The sequence below is a fragment of the Lissotriton vulgaris genome, chromosome 12, assembly GCF_964263255.1.
Source record: "Lissotriton vulgaris chromosome 12, aLisVul1.2, whole genome shotgun sequence".
Taxonomy (NCBI): Eukaryota; Metazoa; Chordata; class Amphibia; order Caudata; family Salamandridae; genus Lissotriton; species Lissotriton vulgaris.
Window position 1 is genome coordinate 630,621,101 of NC_141700.1, and position 27,980 is coordinate 630,649,080.

The following is a 27,980-nucleotide window of genomic DNA, read 5'->3' on the forward strand; positions in this document are numbered from 1 at the left end:
AACCCCCACCACTATGTTGTGTATATCCTCAGTTTGTATTTTGGGGTCACTGGAATTATGCAATTGTGTGGGTTCGACGGTTTTCGCATGATTATGGATTTGTCGCATGTGCCACATAATCCATCATTAGCTGAATATAGCTGAAGATTCTAAATTAAAAACAGTTGCTACCTCAAATGGTTAAACAATAACTGAAAAGGCAGCGATGTATTGCAAAGGATCTTTATAAAGGTTGACTGGTCATCTTCCTTTGCATATTACTATATTTGAGTGTTATACAGGTACTAATGAGGGGCAACCTATGACCAGAAAGTGTTAAAATATGCAAAAATGAGAAAATAATATGGTAATAGTATGACAAAATTTGCAGCATTATGCTGCATAAATTCCCTTTTCTTGCCAAATAATTTAGTCAACCCTACAGCATAACTCCAGTGGCGCTGCATGTAGTACCTACCAGTATGGATGCCATGTGACTCCTACACCTTGTAGCCCTCCTTGTCTTAAGTAACATTACCTATATATTGATTTACATACTTATACTAGTCATTGTCTCTGAACAATAAGCGTGTGAGCTAAAACACTCAACACCCTACATTGGGCTGAGCAGCACTGTAAAATAAATGACATACAAATGAGCGAGGGTCTATATAGTGATGAGGGGCACCATGGGAGGTTGATAGTGAGGGAATCTGTGCAGAGGGAGGTCTTTGGTGATGGGGTGTCACGAAGGCTGAAGGACTGTGGAACAACACTTCAAAGGAACCCCAAACTGTAAACAAAATATCATATGAAATGACCTGCACAGTTGCTCAAAACTGTGCACATACCAAAACGGCGAGTTGCACGATTGTCTTAACTTAATATAAACCTATTTTTGTAGAGTCAGCGCTATAGCTGACGCACGTCGCGTGACGACGCGACGTGCCTTCGGCCATTTTGGGGATGCGTGCGCATCCTCATTGTAAGGGCGCGAGTGCCGGAGCCCGGGTGTTTTACCAGCTCGGCGCTCTCTGAGGCCATAAGTTCAATAAACAGCGCACTACCCTCACCTTGTATCCTGTCGTGCTTGGGAGGCACCCACTATCATTACAATGGCGACGAGTTCGGGATAAAGAATAAAATGGACAACAAAACGAGAAAAAAAAAAGGAAAACGAACATAACATTGGAAAGAAATAAGCTGAGAGCCTCAAACCCAGGCAGGAGCAACAATCGACCAGCTCGACTAGCCTGTAAGTAAAGCAGCCATACAGCGACAGAGGGACATCAGAGAGCGCGGCAGAGCCCATAGCCCCACAAAGGAGCCACACTGAGCACTGGGGAGGAAGACAAAGGGCGCGCAGAGGGGCATACTGCTAAGGGCACCCCACAGCACAGCACAACCCATGGGCAGGAGCACTGGCGACCTCAGGGAAGAGCGAAGGGGCAGAGACAGAAAGCCCCCAGCTGCAATCCGAAAAACAAGAGGAGAACGGAGCACCAGGCAGCCCCAGGAGCCACAGTGGGACTCCACCCCCGGGAAGGCGCGAAAATATGTGCGCACAGGCATCGTCCGCGACGGCGCCAGTACAATTCCTACCCAAGCCAGGGGAACCCCTTATGAAGTGGGAAGACTGGAGAGACTACATTGACAACTTCATTGAAGTACTTGAGGATGAAAATGAGGAGAAATTTACCAGTAAGAGGAAGAGACGGATACTGCTACATATTCTAGGCCTGGAAAGGCTCAGGATTTTCAAAAACCTAGTGCCCAAACAACGTGGGAGTACAGATGATGACGTATATGCCCCCCCAATCGAAGAATTGAATGAACACTACAGACCCGCGGTTTGTGTCTCGATTGATAGATACAACTTTCAACAAAGGAAGCAGCAAGCGGGGGAATTGGTGGAAGAATACGTGGCGGCATTGAGGAAGTTGGCGTCCACCTGTAGATATGATACATTCCTAGATGAATTCATTAAGGATCAAATCGTAATGCACACCACAAGTACAGCTGTGCAAGACAAGCTGTGGGCTAGTGGGGATGCCACGCTGAAGGAAGTAATGGTAATAGTCAAGAAAGCGGAATTGGCACGACGATGCGCGGAAGCGGCAAAGAGAGAGACATTGGCCAGTCGGATGGTGAACAGGATAGAAGAGGAGCCCCGAAAGGACAGTAGAAGCAAAGGGCCCACACCGAAGGGACCGAACAGGTGGCAAAGGAATCCAGGACCACCGGGAAAACAGATGGGGAACAACAAGAAGGTCTGCTATTGATGCGGAAGTTGGGCACACGAAGCCTACGACAGGAAATGTCCGGCGTTTCGTGCCAAATGCATGTTCTGTGGGATCGTAGGTCACTACGAGAAAGTGTGCTGCAGGAAGTCCGCCAGGAGTATGGTTAAATACATTGACCAAGGACAAGAGGACCCGGAGGAGAATAACCAAGAAGAGGATGACACCATACTCTGCATCTATGACCAAGTGTTAAGTGTAGATAACAAGAGATCGACCAAGCCGGTACTGGACATGACGATTGACGGAGTGCCAATAAGTATAGTGGCAGATACAGGATCGCCCTATACTATAGTCCAGAGGGCGGTGTGGAATGAAACCTTTAAACCACATTTGGGCCCAAAACTCGAGCGACTGGACATAAGGCCCGTCACGGACAATGGAGATCGCATACCCATGGTAGGGTTCAGGCCCTTAAAGTTCGAATTCAGAGGACGCAGTGCCAACTGCAAACTGTACATATCTGAAAAAGGACCATCGGTGCTGGGATGGTTGGACCAGGGTGACCTGGGCATCAAACTGGACCCGGGAGGTAAAGTCCAGATCCTACTCACCGAACCTGATGGTTGGCCAGACCTGGACAAGTGGAAGAGAGAGTACCCCAGGGTATTTGGAGGCACGGTGGGAAGACTCGAGAAGTTTGCGCACAAAATTGTACTCAAGGAAGGAGCAGTACCAGTGTCTCACAAGGTGAGAAATGTACCCTTCGCAGTGAGAGAGGCAGTGCAGGAAGAACTGCAGGAATTGGAGAGAAGGGGCATAATCGAACCGATCACGTGCGCTGAAGGGTTGGCACCATTAGTAGTGGTCATGAAACCCAGCGGAAAGGTCAGGCTATGTGTAGACCTGCGCGAACTGAAAAAAAACATCGTAGTGGAGAAGTTCCCCTTACCAAGGATCGAGGAGATGTTGGCCAAAACAAGAGGAATTAAGTGGTACTCTACCATTGACTTAACCTCAGCATATCATCAGAACGCGTTGCACCCGGAGAGCAGGAGGTTGACGTCATTCATTACCCCCTTTGGGTGCTACCAGTTCCGCCGCATGCCGTTCGGACTGGCATCGGCGGTAGAGGTGTTTCAGAAATTGATGCACCAACTGTTTAAGAATATGGACGGCATCCAGTACTTCCAGGATGACATCCTAGTGATGGGGCGAGACAGGTTGGACCACGATGCTAAACTATCCAAAGTACTGAGAGTGTTAGAAGGAAAAGGCTTAACGGCAGAGTGGGAAAAGTGCCGCCTAGGTATGGAATCAGTGACCTACTTAGGGCATGAAATTGGAGTGCGGGGAATCACACCCAAGACTGAGAATGTAAAGGCGATTTGTGATGCACCACCACCCACCAGCAAAGAAGATGTCAGGTCCTTCTTAGGAATAGCAGAATGCAATAGCAAATTTGTGCAGCATTTTGCGACAAAGACGCACCACATGAGGCAATTAACGAGAGAAAAGTCAGTGTTCTGCTAGACGGAAGAGGCACAAGGGGAGTTCGAAAGCATAAAGAAAGACGTTGTGGGAGCCATACCCCTGCAAGGATACGATCCCCAAGGAAAGACTGTGCTCACGACAGACGCCAGCGATAAAGGATTGGGCGCTGTGTTAATACAGGACCGAGGACAAGGAGCGGTGGAGACACTGAGTTTCGCGTCCCGCACACTGAGTGACAGGGAAAGAAAGTTCAGTGTCATTGAAAAAGAGATGTTGGCCGTAGTGTGCGCAATGACAAGGTTCCGACAATTTCTGTGGGGTACACGGTTTCAGTTGAAGACGGATCATAAACCATTGGTGAAGGTACTAACCTCCAGTGGGCACGCCAGTGCCACCCCCAGGATTTCAAAAATGACTTTGAAGCTGCTGGAATTTAGATATGATGTTGAATATATTCCGGGCAGTCAGAACAAAGTGGCAGACTATTTGAGTAGGGCGGCAGCCATGGAACCCGGAGAAGAAGACAAAGCAGACGGGGAAGAAATGGTAGCCCTGATGGATGACCAGGAGAAGGTCATCAGCAACCAAGAGTGGAATGAAGCCTATAAAGAAGATCAGGCCATGCAGGAGGTGAAGGAATGCATAGTAAATGGCTGGCCAGAAAAAAAACACCTCAGTGAAAACTTAAGGAAGTACTACGAGGTCAGGGAAGAGTTGTCAATGGACGATCAAGGAGTGTATACAGGGGGGACAAGGTCATTCCCCCAGCAGGCATAGTCCCAAAACTATTGGCGATACTCCATGAAGGTCATTTGGGGATAGGAAAAACGAAATTGCTGACCAAGCAAGGATACTGGTGGCCAGGCATGGACCTGCAAGCTGAACGGTATGTCAGGGAATGCATACAGTAAACAAAACAGTTGATGGACCGAATGTGGATCAATGTCACACATTCATCCCAGTCAAAAGATCTGGGCCCAAATCCATCGTTTTTTTGCACTCCACACCACCCTGGGTTAGACAATGGCGATATGCAAATCAGCTCTGACCCTGTGCCCCATGGGAACAGTCCAGTCCGAACTACCAAGCCATGTCTTTCCCAGACCGGAATGCATACAGTGCCAAGGAGCTGACAAAACTCTCAAGCCACTAAGACCGGCGCTGGGAAGATTTGACTCCCCAAAGAACCCATGAGAAGAATTATCCATCAACATCTTGGGCCCGATCTAGGACGGACAAGGAAGCCAAAAGTATGTCTGCGTCCTCATCGACAGGTACTCGAAATGGCCAGAAGTGAAAGTGGAAGAAGTAATGGACACAGAGACAATTTCAAAGTTTTTGAGCGACACGTTTGTGAGAGGGCATTCCCAAATCCATCCTGAGAGACAACGGCCCTCAGTTTACCTCAGACAAATGGACCAAATTCATGGAGAGAAATGGCATCCTCTCCAAACACACCTCAATTTATCACCCGGCAGGAAATGGACTAGTAGAACGCTTCAACCGGATGGTGATGGGGTCCGTGCAAGCTGCGATAACAAATACCAAGGACTGGGAGAAAGAAATATGGCACATGATATGGGAGTACAGAATCACCCACACAGGAACAGGGTATAGCCCAATCCAAATTCTGAGAGGCCGTGATCCCTTCACGAAGGACAACCGAGCGTGGAAGGAGAAAACAATAACAAGCAAATGGTCCCCTGCAGTGGTTCAGGCGAACTTGGAGAAAGCACAGGCCGTCTACGCAAAATACTACAACATGCGAAGGAATGTGAAGGACACTGGATTAGAAGAAGGTGAATGGGTGCGAGTTAAGTTGGCGGTAATGCAAAGGAAAGGGGACAGCAAATACAGTAAACCCCTGCAAGTCGAGGAGGTGTATGATAGAGCTGCCTTGTTAAGTGATGGCAACGTATGGTCTCAGGACCGCATGGCGAGATGCAATAAAGTACTACAGTGGAGCCAAGATGAGCAGGAACCGGAAGATGCGGTGGAGCCCAATGCAGGAAATGAACAATTTGACTTGGAGATGGACACAGGAAGAGGAGAAGTCAATGAGGAGCAAAGCAACAGAGGTAGCCCTGGGACGGAGAAGGAGATGAATACAAGGAGATCAATGGAGAGCCCAGTTGCACTGAACAATAGGGGAGGTGGCGCAGAGACTCACGAGAGAGAAGCCACGGCTACCCCGGTAAGACAGACCCGCAAGGGGAGAGCGGTGGTGAGACCATCAAGGTTCCAGGACTATGATATGAGCAGCGGACTGTAAGTTTTATGTTGTTCCATTGTTTGGAAAAAAGGGAGATATGTAGAGTCAGCGCTCTAGCTGACGCATGTCGCGTGACGACGCGACGTGCCTTCGGCCATTTTGGGGATGCGTGCGCATCCTCATTGTAAAGGCGCGAGTGCCGGAGCCCGGGTGTTTTACCGGCTCGGCGCTCTCTGAGGCCATAAGTTCAATAAACAGCGCACTACCCTCACCTTGTGTCCTGTCGTGCTTGGGAGGCACCCACTATCATTACAATTTTGACGTGTACTTATGTTGGATGTCTCTTTACTTACTTATACACAATTGTACGACCTCCTCTGATGTGTCTGAAAACGTACCTTTCGGCCCAAATTTGTGTCCTGAATTTTGACCCTTTGTCCTGAATTTGTGTCCTGTATTTTGACCCTTTGTCCTGAATTTGTGTCCTGAATTTTGACCCTTTGTCCTGAATTTTTACACTCACTGTCCTGAATTTTCACCTATGCCAGTTGGTCACCCTAAATGCACCCCATGACTCAAGCTCAAAATGAAACGGTGGAGAAACGAAACTATTTATATCACAGAGAAACACACTGTTGTCCTAAGCGTCGCTGCACCACAACAACACAATCTAAAAGCAAAGAACTTGTCTAATTCGAAACTATTCATAAATGGAAGGTTCGGAGCGGGAAACATTGAGGCCAATTAACCAATCAGGATTGACGCACAACCAAAACTTTAGCCAGTAGAACGCGAGAACCGTGCTAGAGGAGGAGTGTAAAGCGTCTCGTGGCTTTCTGTTGTGGACACTTGTTGCTTTGGTTGTATAAACACTAAAGAGGGACAATAAATGTATCTTCTTTAGCGGTATCCTCAGCCAATAGCACACCAGCCGTGTCGGACTAGTATTACAAAGCCTTGGTTATACAGAGCTGCCTTGCTACCCCCTCCATTGAAAAATAGATTTTGTGAGAGACTCTTAGAAACGAATAGTTGTTTTCGGGAGTGGCATAATGCAATGGTGTTAAAACATAAAGCTAATAAAATATTGTATTGTGAATTTTAATTTACTATCAAAATTGAGTAAAACAGAAAAACGTGTTGGTTGATTTCGTTGTTTTCCAGTGTTCTTGCCAAATTCTTTTAGGAAAAGAACTCTAATCTCCAGTTTCAGAGTGACTCCGCTACCATTACGCATCTGATGGTTGTCTTTCTTCTGTGTCTATGCCCGCCACGGATGTTTTGGAATGTATTCGCTCCCACGTCTAGCGGGTACATCTGTGCTACTTTTCAGATAACTAAACCCGAACAGGGCAAGTCTGGGCTAATGGAACCTGCTGTGAGAGAGCAGCGGAAATCGCTGTCTGAGCTACTGGGTGGGTTTTTAATTCATGGAATCCAGTTATGTATGTATATCAGAAAATGCTGTTTTCTCTGGGACAGAGCGCCTATTCTCTGCTTCGTTTGCTTCTTCCGCCCTCACAACCCTGCCTGTGTTTTTCATTGTTTCAACACCCACCCCCGAAGCCGCTTAAGAGCTTCTGCTCTTGCCCCCTTCCGCTATGCTTTTGTATATTTTTTTTATAAAAACCCGACGCTTCTTGTTGCTCTCCTAGCTGCCTGGCATCTTTCACTTTACCCATCTGTCGTGCTGCTCCAGTCCATTTCTCTTTTCACTGTCTCTTCCTCTGCTGCAGGGTCTTGCCCTTATCCTCTCTCTGACGGTTGCTCTTCAGTCCTGAGTACTGGCCCTTCTTATCTCTTCAGTTGCTACAGCCATTCCCTGGGCACACGTCCTAAAAGAAGTGGGGGGACTAACCTAGTTTGGCATTATGCAATGACATCACGGCGCACAACATCACAGCACGTGACATCACACATGGCATCACAGGAATTGACATCATAGAAAGTGGCATCACATGCCCACGACTTTACAGGAAGTGGCATCACAAGTGACATCAGATCTAAAGCCCTCACATATATGTTTAGCAGGTCTATCATGTGTAGGTTTGAGCGCATTGCGAGGATAATAGCACAGTGGGCGATGGAAGATGATATGTGACTTCTACACCTTGCCATCGCCCAGTTTTATGTAACACATCATGTACATTCATTTACAAACTTATATAATGTATTGTTCATGTAATATGCATATGTTGATGTGAAGTGCTCTGACACCCTGCATTGGGATGAGTAGGGCTATACAAGAAAAAATTGTGGTACTTAAATTATTTCGACGTGTCCAGGTGTAGTAAGCTCTAGATAAATGCAATTTTGCTGTGTGTAAATACTGGGAAAGAACACCACATCTGACATTCTTACAGTGCATGCATAGCTCCTAAACAGGGACTAAACAAAGTGAAAACAAAGTGTAAAGCTGCCTATAAGTATGTTTGACGTGCTAACCTTTGTTTCCCCTATGCTTCATTTGCATCTAGGTGTGAGGCTCCTGACTGCTCCCAGCCAAGAGACTCACAAAAGTCGGCCTATGTAGTAGACCAGCAGGAGTCTTAAATAAGAAAGCCCCGTCCCCACCTGCACGTTGTTGCTTGTTGCAGATGGAAAGCAGACAATGTGCAGGTGCTGCTGAAAGTGTCCCGGTGTTTGGAAATGACACCAGGACGAGTTCAGCACATTATTTAGTTGGGCTCAAATTCTTGGCAGGGTGGACGGCGTTCACCCTGTGAAAATAGTGGGTGTACCCCCAACTCGTGCTCTGGCCCTTCCCTTTGTCTCTGGGTGACTCTCGCTGCTCAATTACACTCCGGTGGGATTTTGTTGCACTAGAGACTGGACTTTTCCCTGTCCCGCCCCCATATCCCTTCTCCCCCTAGGTTACCACATGACTCCATGTCATAAAGCATACCTTGATCTAGCATTGAGCTTTCTTTTTGGTAATCTCTATTTTCACAGTTAGTTCGTTTGAAATGAACCAAGACTGCAACTCCCAGAATGCATCAGTTAACAAAAAGATCCGAGCTGAAAAATGATATCCAGTGTATGACCATCTATGTGAGTGAACCATATAGATGTGTTGGCGGTTGTGGGTCTCGAGGTTGGACATTTAGCTTTAATTTGTTTAATCCTTCATGTCAAACTAGGTTTTTCAGCCCTCGCCGGATGTATAGATTGAGGTAGTGTAGTATAGTCATGGTTATTGCATCTGGTAAGGCGCCTTTAAATTGTAAGTTGTTGCAAGTTAGTCTGTGGAGCAGAAGTAAGGAGAAAGCACAATTAACAGGAAAGTATGCTTATTGTTATTGAATAGATATTACATATTATCAGTATACCCAGTTACATGATTTATACCTTCATTTGCATAGTTTTCCCCCACTACTTGGGCTGCCTGTTCTCCATATTTTTTTATATATACACAATGTGATACTCCGTTCTCAAAATAGTAGGTCTCCAACATGGCTTAGGTGAAATGGATTGCTAAGCAGCTAAACATTTTTAATGTATTAAAGAGTAGGATTGTGGATTTCAGAGGAAGGAGGAAGTATATTCTATATAAATCGGTGTTTGGTCATGAAAAAATGAAATGTGTAAAAACGTTCTCTTATTTATGTGGAGTGCGTTATTATGACTTGAAAACGAGGCATCGTGTTAATCACCAGGTTGGTAAGGGTTTGGCCCATCGGGCAGGGGAAGGTTTAAGTTCCTTTTATAAATCAAGTGATAGGCACTTGAAGCATTGAATTTACATCTTCAAGGTAAACATTCTTGACACACTGCTCTATGTAGTAGACCAAATACTGAGTGGATCATGTGTGTACACGCAAAGGGGGAAATATTGCACATGTTTTGTTCCTTGGGGCCCTCAGTCACTATCCAAGTATTGGAACAAGAATTTGGACTGATGGGCACATATGCTAAAACATTGGATGCTGCGACTCACTATGGCTACCCCCTGATCAATTATACAAAGGCTTTGTTGAGGGAGATGACGAAAAACACTTTAACAACGCAACTCTTTTTTTTGTATATCACTTACGCAAACTCACCTGCATCCAACTGCCGGTGAGGAGAACCCTAGGAGAGCTGCAATGCAACAGGGAAAAACGTAAATCGAACCCCAACATATTAACCTAAAAGACCCCTCCAATCCCATTTTAAATTCTACTGTTTTTTTTAACTCCGTCCAAGTTATGCGCCGTTCACAGGCGCATCCAATCCTATGTGCGAACACAGTCTTTTAGATGTGATGTGAGTCATTCGATGCTCACAAGGGTCCCGGAGTGTTCCTCCCGGTTTATCAGCAACATTTTCAAATGTCTCAAGTGCATAAGCTCCCTAAAGTTTTTGGCTAGGAATTATGTAAATAGGCACCAAACTTCATCACATTTATCCAGCTTGTGGTCCAGGGTGCTGAAATGTTCTCCATTCCAAGTGGATCATGTAGTTTGTTCAATCAGGATCTGGGATTGGGTCTGAACTCCACAAAGCTGTGAAGACTTGTACAGCTGTGCTTTAAGGCCAAAGTGATGTCCCTCCCTCTATGGGACCTTAAGGTTAATGTTTTCTGTTAAGGAGGCCAAGAAGATCATAGGAAGTGAATTGAAGCAAGTCAGACTCAAAAATTGTAATAATGCCTGCCAGAACAACTTCAATTCGGGGGTTCACCATGGTGGATGGGCAAGAGTGCATGATCACCCACACTTAGGCCAACAGTTCTCTGACCTAGCAGGGTTCCATGCGTGGTTTTGCGCTGGGGTAGAGTACCAGTAGTGCACACTGGTGACCTCCTTACTTACTGTGTTCTTTGCTTTTGTGTAAAACATTGGCCAATTCCTCCCCTGATAGAGTACAGCCCAACTTCCCCATCTAACTTGTCTGAGGGTATCCCAGTAGAGGGGCTACCCCTGAGAAAGTTATACATGTCAGATAGAAAGTGCCTGTTGTTCTTTTTAGTTACCAAAGGAGGTAAGGCGTATACTAGCATAGGATTTAATTGAAGCCTGCATGACCCGGTGCCTTATATACCAGTACCTCAAACATTTTTAAGGGACCCCATGATTTACCTTGATTTGTTTGAACGATTGTATCGGCGCCATGTCATACAAGTCCTAATTCGTTTACAGTTAGCTTTCTACCATTTAATATAGGTCTCTTCAGACACCACATGCATACAATCTAGGTTGCCTATAATCGGGGTTAGCGGTGATCGGGATGAAGTGAGACCCTTCTTGTCAGTCACTCTGGCCCAGGCCTGTATCGTGGATCTAGGGACTGGGGAGGATTAAATCCACACGGGCAGTTTTTTTGCACAGCCATGGTACTTTCCATATGTGGGTTCCAGCGATCTACTGGTCTTTAAATAACCAGTGCTTCTCAGATTCACTTCTGTTCCATTCCACAATATATTTAAGCTGGGCTGTAAGGTAATAGTTAGGATTTGAGAATCCCAGGCCTCCTATTTCTTAGGGCATGTAGGTGAGTTTCCTCACTATGCAAACCTTCTTGCTGTCCCATATAGAACTTTTCATTCGTTTCTAAACCTTATCTAGGATTTTCAGGGGGAGAAGGTTACAGTCGGAGAGTCTAGAACTCATTAAAATCTTGGGCAACAGGTCATCTTGATTGCTACAATTCAGGTTAGTAAAGAGAGGCCTGACATATGGCACTGCTGCAAGCCCCTTCAACTCTGGTTAAGCAGGTTAGTATAACTAAGGGATGCCTTCTTATCCAGGCAGGGGCCGATTTTAACTATTCTATTGAACTTAGTGCTTCACCCAGAATAGTGGGAAACGTTGTTATTGTGTGTCCTGCGGTCTTTTCATGCCAGAGACATTAAATATCTGCAATTTCTGGGTATTCATTTTAAAACCGGATACTCCCCCAAATAGGTCAAGCTCAGCCTGCAAGGCTGTGATCGACCTTAGCGGCTCAGGCAGCATAATTATGACTTAGTTGGCTTATAGCACCATTTATCTTCATGCCTGCCTATTGACAACACCCTAATCTTGCTATTAGACCTGTTTTTCCTAGCAAAGTGTTACAGATAAAGCTTTTATGAGAGGGGAGTCAAGGGGCACCTCTGTCTTGTGCCCCCGTGTACTGCGAATGGCCCAGGAGCACGTTATTGAGCCTAAGCCTGGGCGACTAGTTCCAGGTTGCTTAGGGTCATTTGTAAGAAGGGCCATTGTACACGATTGAACACCTTCTCGGCATCAATACGTGGACTAGTGTCCTTCTGCAGGAGATTGTATATGGGATATGTAGGATTTTTCTTGTGTGTCACTACATCTTATCTCTGGGGTGATCCCAGGCTGATCTGGGTCTATTAGTTCGTGCATGAAGTGGGGGATTTGTTACACCAGTATTCCTGTGAAGTTGAAGGAGAGGAGATTTGAAATTTATGTGAGAGCAATGGGGGGGGGTTTCCCGTAAAATCCCTAGTTCAGCAGAACTATAAGAACTCCACCCCCACAACTATAACCTTGAATGATAACTATAACTCACCCTTATGTAGTTGGGGGTGTCGGGCGCTCTCCCATCTCTAGTATCCCATGAAAGTAACTGACTCATGCCATCACCAAGATGATTTCTGAACAGGCCTCCTTGTTCCCCCAATGTCAAGGCCTCCTCTGCTCACAGTTTTCAAGGGATGGAGTGTCTCGCAGGGATTTTTACAAATGGTCAGTGCACACGTCTATGTTGTAACCAGAACAAAATCTACGTTTTTGATACTATAAGTTATTTAAGCAAAACAAACAAATGACAATGATTCATGTAACCCGTAAAACACGCAAAGGTTTCTTGTGTTCTCTGTATTTAATTCAGATCGGTTGCCCAGCCAACACTTGTTTCATCTGGGTAGTAACCCAAGACTTCTTCAGGGCTTGTAGGCAATAATGCTGGGTGGTGATCAATCTCTCCGCCGGTTGTAATTCCGTCCCGCTGGCCTGGGAAATAGTCCTTCTTAAGATAAGTGTACTTGTCCAGAGATAAGTGGATCTGTTGACAAGACCGAAGGGGTGTTCCTCCTAGTCGGCGCCATAGGTCATACGGCATGTGGGTAGATACTCCCGGAACTGGAGTCAGGCTACCATAAAGGTGCGTGGTCCTGTGTAAAGCGTATCGAAGCTGCGTGTGCGCTGCGCGTTCTGGCAACCTGCGGCGATAACCAGACCACGCACACCCCAGACCCCTGGGTAGAGAGCCCTCCCCTCTGTAGGTCTGGAAAAAAGCCCATTCTTGGCATGGTCCCCGACGCCTTTGTTAGCTACCCCCAGCCTTTTGCTGCTTTCAGCAACTGGCTCCCAGCGGTTCTGACACCCATTTTAGGCATGAGAACCGGTGGGAAAACCTAGCTAGGAAAGGAGGTGTGCCCACCTGTGCCAACCCCACCCCTCAGGTGGGGCAGGCGAGGTGAAGCTCACATCTCAGTCCGCGCCATCTTGTAGATGGGGGGGCCTCCAATCAGGAAGAGGCATATGCCCACCTCCCATGGAGGGTGGAATGCTATGGGGTGTAGACACCCCAGGGAAGGGTCCCAACCTGCACACCCCTGTAACACCCCTAAATCTAGTATTTAGAGGCACCCCTGATTCTTCTCTCTTCAGATTCAACGTGACAAGAAGGAGGAGGACCAAAGAGCTGTGCTGCAGAAGGCTAGGACAACAACAACTGCTTTGGTCCTAGCCCTACCGGCCTGTCTCCTGCTGTAACCTCTGAAAGCTGAAACTGGCGTCTACTGCAGCCAGGAGCCTCCTCGATGTCTGCAGCCTTATCCTGAAGGGTCCCCCCCCCCCAACAGCAACTGTAACCGGTGAGAAGAATCTGACATGACAGGACACGCCTGCACCCGCAGCTCCTGAGTCCTGATGTGTCCAGAAACTCATCATCTTTATCCTTCAGACATTGGTTCCCTTTGTGCAGTCTTCTGGCTCCAGCCTGCAGCCCTTTTCCGCGACCAAAGTCCTCCATTGTAAAGCACTGTGCTCCTTACACCTACTGAGCACCCTGCACCTGACCATCCTGCGCCGCTGGTAATGTGGGCTTGGTGCCAACCTTGGACCCCCCTTTGCCCTTACCTTAACCCTTGGAGCTTGGCTCCCGATACCGAGTGCCCTGCCCGTGAGCAGCCACCAACCGAGGTGGCCCCAGCACCCATTTGCTAACATTGGCACCAGGGCTTTAAGTGGGCCGGGTCTCAAGGGGTCTGAGCACCCGCAGTTTTTTAAAAGGCGTCTCGAAACGGGTCTCTATCGGGCTCTGTTTTGAGCCCTGGCTCAGGCGGTCCATTTTTTTCCCGAACTGCAGTGACAGCAGTTTGCTGTCACTGCAGTCCGGAAAAAAGTGCCAGGGCGCAAAACAGCCCGATAGAGACCCATTTAGAGACAGTAAGCACATCGATTTGAGCTGCCCACAGTGCTTACTTCTTACTAGTGGTGAAGTTACGGCATGACGTCATGCCAGGTGAGCTTTGTGGGGGAAGGGAAATCCTTTCAAGAGTCATTTTCTTTCTGGATTCCCCTTCCCTTTCTGAAACGCAAGAGCAGCAACATTGAGGTAGGGTCACCAGGGCTTTAATTGGAAGCTTTTTCAATATTATATGTAACAAGCCATAGTTGCAGCTTATTTATCTTATGCAACTAAAAAGCATTGACAAAGCTAATAGTCCTTACTTGCTGTAGCTATGATGTAACTTGTTGTTTCACATATATGGATGCAATGACAGAAACCGCAAAATACAAGTTGGGCGGCACACTTTGCTAAACACAGATTTTTTATTTTTATTTTTTAAATTGTTTATTAAAGAGTAGCAAGACATCAAATTTCAAAATACAAACAGAAAATAAAACATAAAGTATACAATACATAGTACATTTCATCTGTGTCGTTGCTGCCCATTTTATATTATACCCCAGAACCCCACGCTAACCCACCCCCCCAGGGATCGCTACAGGCGGAGAGAATAAAGAAAAGGAAAAGAAAAACCAAGATATAAAAAAAAATTGGATATGGTAAACTCGTATTATGAAACAGGTGAATCCCATTATATTTCATTATATAGAAAGAAAATTTTTACTGGTTTAAATTATCCAGCCAATTATTTACCGGCTCCCACACTGATTCGCCCTCTCTTCGAGCCCGTAGACCTCTCTTCTTGAAAACCAACAGCTCCCACTTCCCAACATTCAGAAAATTGAACCACTCATGTTCTGACGGGGGGGAAGGATCTAACCACACTGTTGCTAGACATAATCTAAATGTAGCCATAGCTATATAAAATAGCTTCTGTTCTGGCAGCGTCATACTTGTATCTGCCACCCCCAATATAATGGCTTGCGAAGACAATTGTATCTGATAACGAACACTTGCTCCAACCGTTGTTCCACTTTAATTATCAGTGGAGTTAAACTAGAGCAAGAAGAGAACATATGGATACTGTCAACTGCTATCTCCCCACACCTAGGACAATTGACTCCCGTGATCCCGCCCCATTGTTGTATGCGATGTGGGGTTATATACGAATTGAACCATGTTTTAAAACATTGTACCTGGAGGTTAGCAGATATAGTGGCAGTATAGCTAAAACATAATGAGTCTTCACAAACCTCCTGCCCAGCTTGTAAACCAATCTGCCATCGGTTAAAGTGTTTAGGTAGATCATCACTCCGCCTTTCATTCAACATTTTATAAATTATAGATATATTAGAGTGCCCCCCTGATAGCCTCAACTAGTGGGATAGGAATCCAGCTAACAGATTTCCTAGAAAGAAAGTCACAAATCTGTAAGAACTTAAAGAAATGCTGGTTACTAATACCAAATTTATGTTTTATGTATTCAAATGTCCGCACCCCCTGAACTGAAACCAAATCCCCCAACTTAGTAACTCCATGTGTAGTCCATTCTCTGAAATACCCGTCTGCAAATATTTCTGGCAGGAGAGTATTACCCATTACCGGAGTATACACATGTATCCTTCCTATATTAAATAGTTTCCGCACAGGGGTCCAGACTTTAAAGGCTGCCAGTAAAACTTTAAACCTCACATGTTTGAAATACGCAAAATCAATATGCCTGAATAGTAACCCCTTCACCTCTTCCCCATAAATTAAACAATACGTAGAAAGCTCAGAGACCTCTAAGTCCGCAGAATCCATTAATACAGCAATGTGTCTTAATATAATTGCCCAATAATAAAGCTGAAATAATAAAGCTGACAGTTTGGTAAAGACCAACCCCCCCTCTCCCTGGGTAACGTCATATATTTATGGGCTCGTCTAGGTCTTTTACCTGCCCATACAAACTACGATATTAGACGTTCTAGTTTCCTGAACCATACTTGTTCAAACAATACAGGAATCGCTCTAAAAAGATACAATATTTTTGGTAGAAAAATAATTTTAACAACATTACAGCGACCCATCAGTGTTAATTGAAGGTTGTTAAACTTTCTAGTATCTTTTTCCGTCTTGCCTAACAGTGGTTTAAGGTTGATCTCAACAATTTCCTCGGGATTAGAGCTTATTACAATTCCTAAGTATTTTGCCCTGCCAATAACCCGAGGATCCACCAACATAATTTTATCATTGCATATAATTTGGGTCTTGGAGTTATTCAAATGATATCCAGACAACTTACCAAACTGTGATGTTAGGTTTGGAATCTCTAACAGTGCTGCCTGAGGAGTGTCTGTCAAAATGGCTAAATCGTCTGCATACCCCAGTATTTTAGTGTTACCACCCCTGGATCTCACTGGGCAAATCAACTCATTCAAAAGAATTTTTTTAATAAGTGGGTCTATATAAATTGCAAATAATAAAGGGGAGCAGGGGCAACCCTGGCATGTACCTCTTAAAATATTAATTGAACCCGTCTGGATCCCCATAACTGAAATTTGGGCCGTCGGCTGTTTATACATGCTCTGTATCGCCCTTATGATTCTTTCTCCTAGGCCATAATATCTCAATACAGCCCATAAAAAAGGCCAGGAGACCCTATCAAAGGCCTTCTCTGCATCTAGCAGAATTAGGGTCATAGGGTCTCCTGAAACCTTAGTAAAATCAAACAGCGTAATAACACGGCGTATATGGTCTATAGTTTCTCGCCCAGGCACAAAGCCATGTTGTTGAACAGAAACAAGTTTCTTAATTACCCTAGAGATTCTTTTGGCAAATATCTTGGCATAAATTTTAATATCCCTATTGATGAGCGTGATAGGGCGATATGATCCCAAATCAGATGGATCTTTATCCTTTTTTTAAAAAGTTATAATTCGGGCACCTCGCCAGGACTCCGGAGGAACCTCCCCATCCTGAACTCTACGAAATAGTTCTAACATGACCGGAGTGAGCTGAGGCCGAAATAGCTTATAAAATTCCCCCGGCAGAAAGTCTGGGCCAACAGCTTTGCCCCTCGGGAGAGAATCTATAGCCTGCCAAAGCGCCTCAATACTAATTTCTGCATCTAATGATTCTCGTTCTTCCGAGGTTAGCGTATCCACCCTGATCCCCTTCAGATATTCCTGAATTTCCACCTGAAGTGCATCGTTATCACAAATATCATCATAATATAATTTTTGATAGAACTTTTGAAATGCAAGAGCAATGGCCTTCTCCTCAGACACAAGCCCCAAATCTGGATCCTGAATCTTCTTGATACGTATAGCTGCTTCTCTGTCTTTAGTTCTTGCGGCTAACATGTGCCCTGCTCTCTCACTACTCTCAAACATTTTAGATCTCCAAGCAATGAATTTGCTAGCAGCTTTCGCCTGTGAACGTTCTGTGATAGCTGATTTTGCTATAGCAATCCGTGTTAAGGCTAAATCGCTATCCCCACCTATCTGTATCGAGCGAGACAGATTCACCTCTGCTTTTTCCTGTTCTTTATACAGCCTCTGTAGATTAGCCTTCTCCTTCTTTTGAGCATCCCAGCCATATCTTGTAGTTTCACCCCTGATCCCAGCCTTAAGCGTATCCCAAACATTCTGAATACCTGTGCTACCCTTATTTTCCTCTAAAAACTGTAGAATCCAGGGGGACATAGTATCCACAAACTCCTTCTCACTAAGCAGGCCACGATTAAACGTCCAGACATCACTTTTGCTCTTACATGCCTGTATATTCGTCTCCAGTACGAGCGAAATATGGTCCGACATCACGCGAGGATATCTAATTATACTGGAGCCTTGACTAAGAACTGGTGATATAAAAAAATAATCAAGCCTGGAACAAATTTTATGTGGTGCAGAAAAAAGAGTGAAACCAGGATCACCCGATTAAAAAACGGCCAAGCATCAATTAGCCCATGTATCTCTATCAAATGGCGTAGAGCCTTATACACTTTAGGTTTTCTCCCAGTGTATGCACTCTCTGGTTGATTCAATAATCCACAGTCCATATTGATATTTAGGTTTTCACAAATTATAAGCGGGGATGGCCATCCTATCAGCTCCAGGCTAAGCCATTTATACAATTCTGGGTCATCCAATACTGGGCCTTATAGAACACAGAGTGTGATATTTTTGCCCTGAAAATCACCATGTACAATTACCCAGCGACCCAAACTATCAGCCAAAGAGCGAGTTATGTTCATCTTCCCTCGTCTTGCTAGGATTGCAACTCCTTTGGTCTTAGCCTCAAGTTTAGTCCAAGAGACTAATTGAAACCCCTCAAATTCCAGCAATTTATGACGGCTAGCTTCTATATGCGTTTCCTGCAGGCAGAGAACATCCGCCCGCAAGAATCGCAAATCTTCCCTCACTCTTCGCCATTTAATCGGATTATTAAGCCCACATATGTTTATGGATACAATTCTGATATTAGCCATTTCTTAAAGAAGATGTTCCAGAAAACAAATATAACCAGCACTTCATAATAATATTCAATACGGAGAGTTTATCAAAAAACGTTTCAAATCCTACCATTTGTGCCCCTCGTAGCAGATCCCCCTCTCCCCTCCCTCCCACCCCCCCTGCCCCCTCCCCTCCAAACACAGGCAAAATAGGTCCTCAGACCCGTGTGATGCCTCCCACTTCTCGAGTGTGCCCTGGTCACTCCCTGTCTGTATGCCCTTAAATACAAAAGTGAGCGAAAGTACCCAAATAAAAGATGGCGGCCGCTTGATCCGAGTGAGGGTCACTCCCTGTCCGAGGTTGTGTGAAGAGAGGAATGTGAGCGGATTACGAGTGGATTATGAGCCAGAGTCTAGCCTGATTTGGAAGCTTGGAAATCCAGTCAATTCGACTGGCATTGCGGTAGGCTAGTGAGTTAGAAGACTCCATGCTGATAGATCGCATTGCGGAGAAACCCTGGCTCTGGTCAGCGCGGCTGGCAATCACCGCCCTCCGGAGCCGTGTACACCTGGGGGTGTGGCAGGCGTGGCGAGCAGCGAGAACGCAAAGAACGCGGAGCACCTGCAGCAAGACGGCTGAGTACACCGCGATGCCTCCCCGCAGAAACGGAAACTTTCTACCGGCGACTGGGAAAACGCCCGGAGAATCACCCGCTGCTGGCGTTTCCACGAGAAAGAATCTCCCCACTGAGAAAGCAGAGAAGGTAGAGAAAGCGGAGAAAGCGGGGAGACCTGACAAGACGGAGAAGGCTGTAGTTAAAACAGCAACTGCAGTGAGTGGTAAAAAGCCCGAGCTGGTGAAAGGGAAACATACAGAGAAATCAGCGGATAAAACTGTGGGGAAAGTGCCGCCCAGCGCCGCCTTCAGAACTAAAGACACTGTACAACTGGGGGTACAGGCGGGGGCAGTTAACAGCGCTGTAAGGGGAAAAGCTGTAACGGTCCCGGATATGTTTACGGGAAGATCAACTTCTGTAAAAAATGGGACACAGGTTCCCCTTTTAACAATAACCTCCCCCACTGATATAAGTTTAACTGAAAAAAAAAAACTGGATGTACTGATGATCGAGGTATTACCCCTGAGCTAGCTAAAAATGGTGATGGGGCGATAAGAGTTTGGGAGACCAGGAAAAAGCCACTCTAGTCACGGAACCCGCACCAGCTGTTTGCTACGAAACCAGAGGCGGTGAGGGGCTCGAAGGCCTCGATAAAACAGCAGTATTAAGTTCTCCTCAGAGACAGTTGCTGGAGGAGGGGGTGTCAGGTATTCTCCAGACCCCCACTGGGGAGAAAGCAGGGGAGAAAGCGGAACCGAATTATGGTAACCTGTCGGAGGCTCCGGATGCGGATAGCTTCTTCTCAGTGGCTGAGGAGTCTGAGGGGGAGCCCACTGGGGGCTCCATAAGTGAGGATCTGTCATCGGACGAGGAGAGTGCTAGTCCACCAAATACAGCGGATACACTTAAAAGGGCTACACCCCGCCACAGTAAGACAAAGCTGACACCCATCCAGGTTTCAGAGGATGTAGATAGTGAAGGTTCCGAAGTAAGTCACAATCTTCAATGGGACTACGCCCCGGCTACTACTAGTCTTACAGGATCAGGGGGGTCTAGGGCCCATGGGAAAGAGAAAGACCGTAATGAAACTAACTCTCCCCCATCCAATACTCTGATCTATGCAATGTTAAAATCGATACATAGTGAAGCCCGCCAGGAACACAAGAGGGCTCAGTTGGCTACAATGAAGATTCAGGGTGCTATCCGGAAAAACACCAAAGCATGCTCCGAAGTCATTGCTAGGACGGCTGCACTCGAGGAAAGGATTGTGGAGCTAGAGACAGGGCTACAGAAGACTAAGACTCAAACAAGGGCCAATGTCTATAGACTGACAGATATAACGTGGAAGTTGGAAGACTCCGAAAATAGGCTGCGAAGGAATAACCTTAGACTTTTAGGAATTGAAGAGAAAAAAGAGGGTCAAGATATCAGAGGTTTTGTGATAAAACTGTTTCAAGCCGCTTTTCCGGAGCTTTCTCATTGGTCATGGGACACTGAGATTCAAAGAGCCCATCGCTTTCCCCTTACGCAAAAAAAGAATCCTGATCCAGGAGCAAAACCTAGGGCCATCCTGATTTTTTTGGGCAATTTTTTACTACGGCAAGCCATCTTTGAAAAAGCACGTCCTGATACCAAAAGAACTGCTGAAGGTCATACTTTCTTTGTACGCCCGGATTTTTGCCACGCAACAGTGGAACGGAGGTGGCGGCTCCGTTCATTGATTACCCCTTTCCAAAAGAAAGTGTGCGAGGTGTTCTTAATGAGCCCCGCACGGCTTAAAGTTATTTTTCGGGGCAAAATCCGGGTTTTCACTTCTGAGATACAGGGCGAGGACTATTTAAAAGAACTATCTGTTGGCTAAATGGCTCTTGGTCTATCAGTATATATGTAGATTTAACCTGCAGTGGTTTTTGATCAAGTTCCAAATAGGGGAGGGAGGGGGTAAATGGCCGAGAGGGGTATACTCTGGTCGCTCATATTCTCTTGATTTGATCGATTTTTTTCCCCCGGGTAGACTTACATGGGATTCAATTTTATTTGGGTACTTTTGCTAAACACAGATTTTTAGCGTAAGTTTGTTAAAGCCACACCCCTAATCACACTGGCCACGCCCCTTTGAGAGACCCCCCAGTTTTTCTATCCCACTTAAAGCCCTGATTGGCACCCTGCACTTTGCCGCCCTAGTGCCACTGGTGATGCCCCTAGCCTGAACCGTGGGGAACCATGGTTCTACCATCCAAAACTCCAACTCCAAAACTGTTTACTTACCTGCAAACTTAACACTTCGTTTTTCTCCCTGGGACTGAATGCTAGGTTTTCTTTGAAAATTCTTTTGTGTTGAACTGTCTTGTACTGCAACAAAAAGCAACTTAGAAATTTCACCAGAGTTAACCTGTTTACCAATGTCCTGTGTTGCTTAAACCGTGTTAGGAGTGTGTTTCATGCCAAACTAAAAAAGTAATCTAAAAGTACTCTAAATGTAATCTCAAGTGTTTTTGAACAACTTACCCGTCGTTTTCTCAACTGCAAAAGTAATCTAAATGTTCTTTCCAAACCAGTATTCACTGTCTTTTGGATAATAACATTGTATGAAGTGTTTACCCTACCTGCTACTGAGTCTACCTTGGTTCTAGAAATAAAACAACAAAATAATAACTTTTTATACAAACAATTGGTCTGGATTCAGAACTTGAGTGTGTGACATCATTTTGTGTTACCACAATTCTGAAGAAGGAGGGACAAGGAGCTGATTGGAAATAGGTCCTAGTACAGACGCTCCTGAAGGTAATGTAGAATACTGAAAATGGTACTAGTTCCTAACAGAAAGTGAGAGGATGGCAGCCTATTATGGTTGCAAGTCAGGATGGGAGTCTCAGAAGACAAGGAAGGAGTGTGGGGAGTGGTACTCCTGTGTGTGTTGTGCCCTCACACACCCTTTCAAGTGTAAAGCATCATCATTGGGCACTGCTCCTCGTGGGGGTGGCGCTGCAGTCCCTCACGGGCCCTACATGAGGGCACTCTGATTGAGATCTTTTAGGAGTTGCCGCAGTTCTGGGTGTGTGTGTGGTCCAAGTGGTGAGTGTGGGTGAAGATAAAATAACCAGTTGGTACCCCAACATGTTTATTAGAGGGTCCTCGGGGTTAAGCTAAAATCTGGACGGGGATGGAGAGGCACTTTATGCTAATTGAGAGGGGAAAAACAGATAGATTCCCACTTCTCTCACCCCGTGTGAAAGGGTAATTGTGGTGTTAAATGTGAGTGAGTTAACACAATTTGACATAATTTCTTGCCTGGGTATGCACAACAAATGCTTAACACTCCCCTCTGATAAGCCCGACTGCTCAACAACACTACTAAATAAAAAAGAGAGTAAGGTATTATCTACTTTAGCTTCTGCTATACCTCTGGGGATCTACTGGACTCTGTGCACAGTATACCTTACTTTGGTATAGTATGTACAAGGCCAGCTTCCTACATTGGTGGATCAGCGGTGGGGTCTACAAATTTGCATTTATTGGACTACTTGGTCAACACCTAACTCATGTTTTGAATTTACATTTGTTCCGAATTTTTAAAAAGTCTTCCTAGGGATTTGTTTAAGTCCTTGTTAGTACTTCAAAAGTCTTAAACTGACTACAGTAGGGGTAAACGTATTCTATACGTTTTTGACCTCTGGTAAAAAGATCCCCACTATTAGTAAAATTCTAATGCACAGATTGTGGTTGAGCAGCTCAACCTCATCCCCTACCTTCATTTAGAGATGAGAGAGTTAAGGTCTCTGTGCAAGGTTAAAAATATTCATCCTTCCATGGCCAAGCTCATGGAGCTTTTAGCAGATTATGCTAAGGACCACCCTTCTGAGAGGGAAGATCCCCCCTCAGAAATAGATGAAACCAGTGATGGGGGAGTATCTCATCTAACCCCCACCACTAAATAGGGAGAACATGCCCCCTGACTCCAAGGATAGTGCTCATAGCACCTAGAACCCACACAGGTGGGCCAGGTGTTGGTGAGAGCAGTGAGGACAGCCTCAGTGAAGAGGACAACCTTCTAGTAAGGTTGACCAAGAAATGAAACGTAGAGTCCAAACTCCTGGCTCTAGAAAAAGAAAGACGAGAGATGGGCATACCCCACATCAATGGTGGGAGCAATTTCAAACCTAGGGAGAAAGAAAGTTCTTATGATCCTAAAATCCCCAGAGGGATTGTCCCCAATTATGAGCAAGGTGATGACATCACTAAATTGTTCACAGCCTTTGAGAGGGCTTGTGTAATGAGGCAACTGAAGAAGTCACACTGGGACACTTTACTTTGGGAACTGTTCTCTGGTAACTGCAGAGACAGACTAATGACCCACACTGGGCCAGATGGCGAGTCCTATGACCTCATGAAGGGCACCCTGATTGAGGCCTTTGAACTCACAACTGAGGAGTATAGGATTTGATTTAGGGGTGCTCACAAAACCCCAAGCCAATCCTGGGTTGATTTCATGGACTTCTCAGTAAAAACACTAGATGGTTGGTTGACTTGAAGGGATGTGCATGACTATGTTTGGCTTTACAATCTCTTGATGAAAGAACATGTTGTAAGTAATTGCACTAATGAAACGTTGCACCAGTATCTGGTAGACCTAGGTCGAATTTCTCCCCAAGAACTGGGAAAGAAGGCAGACTACTGAGTCAAGACAAGGTTGATCAAACTTAAACTGTGGGTGACCAAAAGAAAGGGGTTAGAAAACCTCCCCAGTGGAAAGGGTTGAACCCCCCCCCCCACAGATAAAACCAAGAGTCTTCTAAAGACCCCCAAAAACCTGTTCATGAGGCTGGGTCCCAGAAGTCTTCTCAATCCACTAGTGGTTATGAGGGAAAAAATGTGATCCCTTAAAGGACTGGTGTCGTATCTGAAGTAAGGTTGGACACCCTACTGGAGATACTGCCTGTTCCAATAAAAATGCCCCCCCCCCACCCCAGTTAGTACTGGTATGGCACATTTTCATATGGGATCAACAGTGTGCCATATCAAATCAGGGTTCACACTGAGGCTGTTCTTTTATCTGAAGGAGATGGAGCCACTTTGGCGAACTAGCCCCCTAACTTGAAAAAGTACTTGCAATACCCCTTAGTGAATGGGACTAGGATAGAAGCCCTGAGAGATACAGGTGCCAGTGTCACTATTGGGATAGATACACTGGTTCCCCAGAGCAATTTCCAACTGGAAAATCCAAAAAACAGTTGCCTGTCAGCTAGGAAATGACCTGTAAACCTCAACATGAGCTGAGGTGTAACGAAAGACACATGCAGTCATGCTGAAAATCCCTGAGATAGTGTGTGTGAAGGCAAGAGCACAAACTCAAGCTCAGGGTGAACAAGGCGTGTTGGAACCTGAAAGGATTGCCCACCCTCCTAAGAGAAAGGGTAAGAAGACTGGGGTACCAGAATTTACATAGCAACAAGCTCAGGACCCCTATCCTCAGGGAGATGACTTGTCAGTCCCAGATGGAACTGAGCCCATGGAACTTGGACCTTACCAAGTTGAGCTCCTGTGCCCAGGGGGGCCCTCAAGGGAACAGATGTGCCTTGGACAGCAAGCCTGTCCCACTTTTGAGAGCCTTCGACACCAAGCTGCTGACCAGGAAAATAAAGATGTCAGTGGCTCCCACAGGGTCTATTGGGAGAAGAGACTCCTGTACCCTGAGGCCAGAGACCCCAATCCTGGAACCACTAGTATAGTGGTAGTACCTCAACTGTATAGGGAATTCTTACTCACTTTGCCCCATGCCATCCTCCTAGCTGGGCACCTAGGCCACACCAAAACTTGGGAAAGGCTTGTCAGCCATTTCTCCTGGCCTCAGATGTCCCAGAAAGTAAAGGAGTTTGTCAGCGCCTGTGTCACCTGTCAAGCCAGTGGCAAAACAGGTGGCCACACAATGTCCCCCTTAATTCCACTACCAGTGGTTGGTGTTCCTTTTGAAAGGATTGGTGTGGACATAGTGCGTCCACTGGAACCACCCACAGCCCCAGGAAAAAAATACATACTAGTAGTAGTGGATCGTGCTACCAGGTATCCTAAAGCAATTCCCCTTAGGACTACCACAGCTCCTACAGTAGCCAAGGGCCTCATTGTTGTCTTCAACAGGGTAAGGTTTCCTAAGGAGGTGGTGTCAAATAGAGCTACCAACTTCATGTCTGCATACCTGAAGCACATGTGGGATGAGTGTGGGGTGAACTACAAATTCACTACACCTTACCACCCACAAACCAATGGTCTTGTTGAGAGATTCAACAAGACCTTTATAGGACATGATCATCGGGCTCCCTGAATAACTCAAAAGGAGATGGGATGTCCTCTTGCCATGCCTGCTCTTCACTTACAGGGAAGTGCCTCAGAAGGGAGTAGGGTGTTCCCCCTTTGAACTTCTGTTTGCCCATCGTATGAGAGGACCACTTGCACTAGTAAAAGAAGGTTGGGAGGGACCTCTCCATGAATCTAAACAAGATGTGGTGGACTATGTGCTAGGCCTTCGTTCCTTGATGGCAGAGCACATGGAAAGAGCATCCTAAAACCTTGAGTCCAGTCAACAGCTCAAAGTTGTGGTATGACCAAAAAGCTGCACTGGTGGAGTTCCAACCAGGGCAACAGGTGTGGGTTTTTGAGGCTGGGCACAAAGTGCCCTCTATGACAAATGGAGTTTCCGTTACCCTATTGTAGAGAGAAATAGTGAGGTCACCTATATGGTAGATCTGGGCACTAGCAGGCAACCAAAGAGGGTGATCCATGTGTACCGCCTGAATCTTTATTGTGACAGGGCTGATGTGCCCATGTTGTTGGTCAGTGATGAGGATCAGGAGAAAGAGAGCAAAACTCTAACTGACCTCCTCTCCTACAGCCCACAAGATGGGACAGCTGATAAAGTTATCTATTCAATAACCATCACAGCCCAACAGCAGGCTGATTGCAGGCATGTCCTACAACAGTAGGTCAGGCTCTTCTTTGACCTCTGGTCAGACCCACTGGTGTACCCATGATGTGGACACTGCCTGTCAAAAGCAAAATCTATCAACAGTCTGACCAAGTCAAAGTTAGAACGCCGCCGCAAGACTAGTCCTCAACTTACCACAACACTGCCACATCTCCCAACACCTGTGCACACTCCACTGGCTCCCCATCGGGCAAGAATCACCTTCAAGATCCTCACCCACGCACACAAAACCCTTCACAACACTGGACCAGCATACCTCAACAGCTGTATCAACTTCCACGCACCCCAAAGAACCCTACTATCAGCCCAGCTTTCCTACGCCGTGGTCCCCATTGCCAGAAAGATCAGATCAGGAGGCCGCTCCTTCTCCTTCCTCGCGGCCAGTGCATAGAATGCCCTACCGCTCCACCTCAGGAACATCACTCCCCACCTTCACAAGAAACCTCAAGACCTGGCTCTACGACAGACCCCCTCCTTGATGGACTGGAACCCCCTCCTCCCCAGCACCTTGAGACCCTTACGCGTGAGTAGTTGCGCTTTAACAAACCCATGATTGATTGAACATCAAAGCTGAAGTCAGCAAGATGCTGGAATTAGGGGTTATTGAACCCTCTGATAGTCCCTGGGCCAGCCCAGTGATCTTAGTCCCCAAACATCACCCCCAGTGTGGAAAAAGAAAGATGAGGTTCTGTATGGACTATAGAGGTCTCAATGCTGTCGCCAAGACAGATGCTCACACCATACCCAGAGCTGATGAATTGATAAATAAACTAGGAGCAGCTCAATTTCTCAGCACCTTTGACTTAACAGCAGGGTACTGGCAGATTGGCATGGCCCCATGAGTCAAAGAAAAGACCACATTCTCTACACCTGATGGGCATTATAAGTTCACTGTGATGCTCTTTGGTTTAAAGAATGCCCGTGCCACCTTCCAAACGTTGGTGAATCAAGTTCTTGCTAGGTTGGAGACCTTTAGTGCACGATATCTTGATGATACTCCTGTTTTTAGCTCCACCTGGCAGGTTCACCTGGTCCCCTGGGGAAGGTTTTACAGGCCCTGCAGACTGCAGGCATAACTATCAATACAATCAAGTACCAGATAGGGCAGGGCACTGTTGTACACTTCGTCCGCCTTGTAGGTGGAGGCCAAGTGCAACCTTTACAGCCCAAGATACAGACTATTCTGAACTGGGAGGCTCCAACAACCCAAACCCAAGTCCGGGCATCCCTGGGCTTGATGGGCTATTTACAGGAGGTATGTGAAGGGATATGGGTCCACTGTGACTCCCTCACAGAACTTACCTCCAAGAAGATGTTCAAGAAAGTGAACTGGACAGTCGACTGTCAAAAGGCTTTTGACACCTTGAAAGACAATGTGCTCCGCACCTATTCTCAAGACTACTCCAAGCAATTCATTGTGCAGAAGATGCCTGTGGGGAGGAGGAGCGGCTGGAGCACTCCGAAGCGGACGAGGCAGAAAGAAACACCGCTTCCTGGTTGCCAAGAACACAGAACCAGGAAGTCAACAGCCGCGGTCTAGCAGTTAACAGCGGAAGGGGGAGGAGTCCCGTCAGCCGGCGGAACCAGGAAGGATAAGAGGAGGAGGCATGGAACAGACGGTGTGCGAGGTCGGAGAGGAGGCTGCGGAGCACCCGGAGGCAGAGTAGATCCGAAG

General features: G+C 46.2%; 1 protein-coding gene across 1 annotated transcript in view; it reads left to right on the plus strand.

Annotated features, from left to right (window-relative positions):
• The first annotated feature begins 7,209 nt into the window (after positions 1–7,209).
• Positions 7,210–27,980, plus strand: part of FANCA (FA complementation group A) — an 850,506-nt gene continuing 829,735 nt past the window's right edge. Inside the window, exon 1 of the mRNA XM_086945786.1 lies at positions 7,210–7,340. Within this exon, the coding sequence (XP_086801912.1) occupies positions 7,292–7,340 (49 nt within the window). The 5' untranslated portion in view covers positions 7,210–7,291. The remainder of the gene's footprint in view (positions 7,341–27,980) is intronic.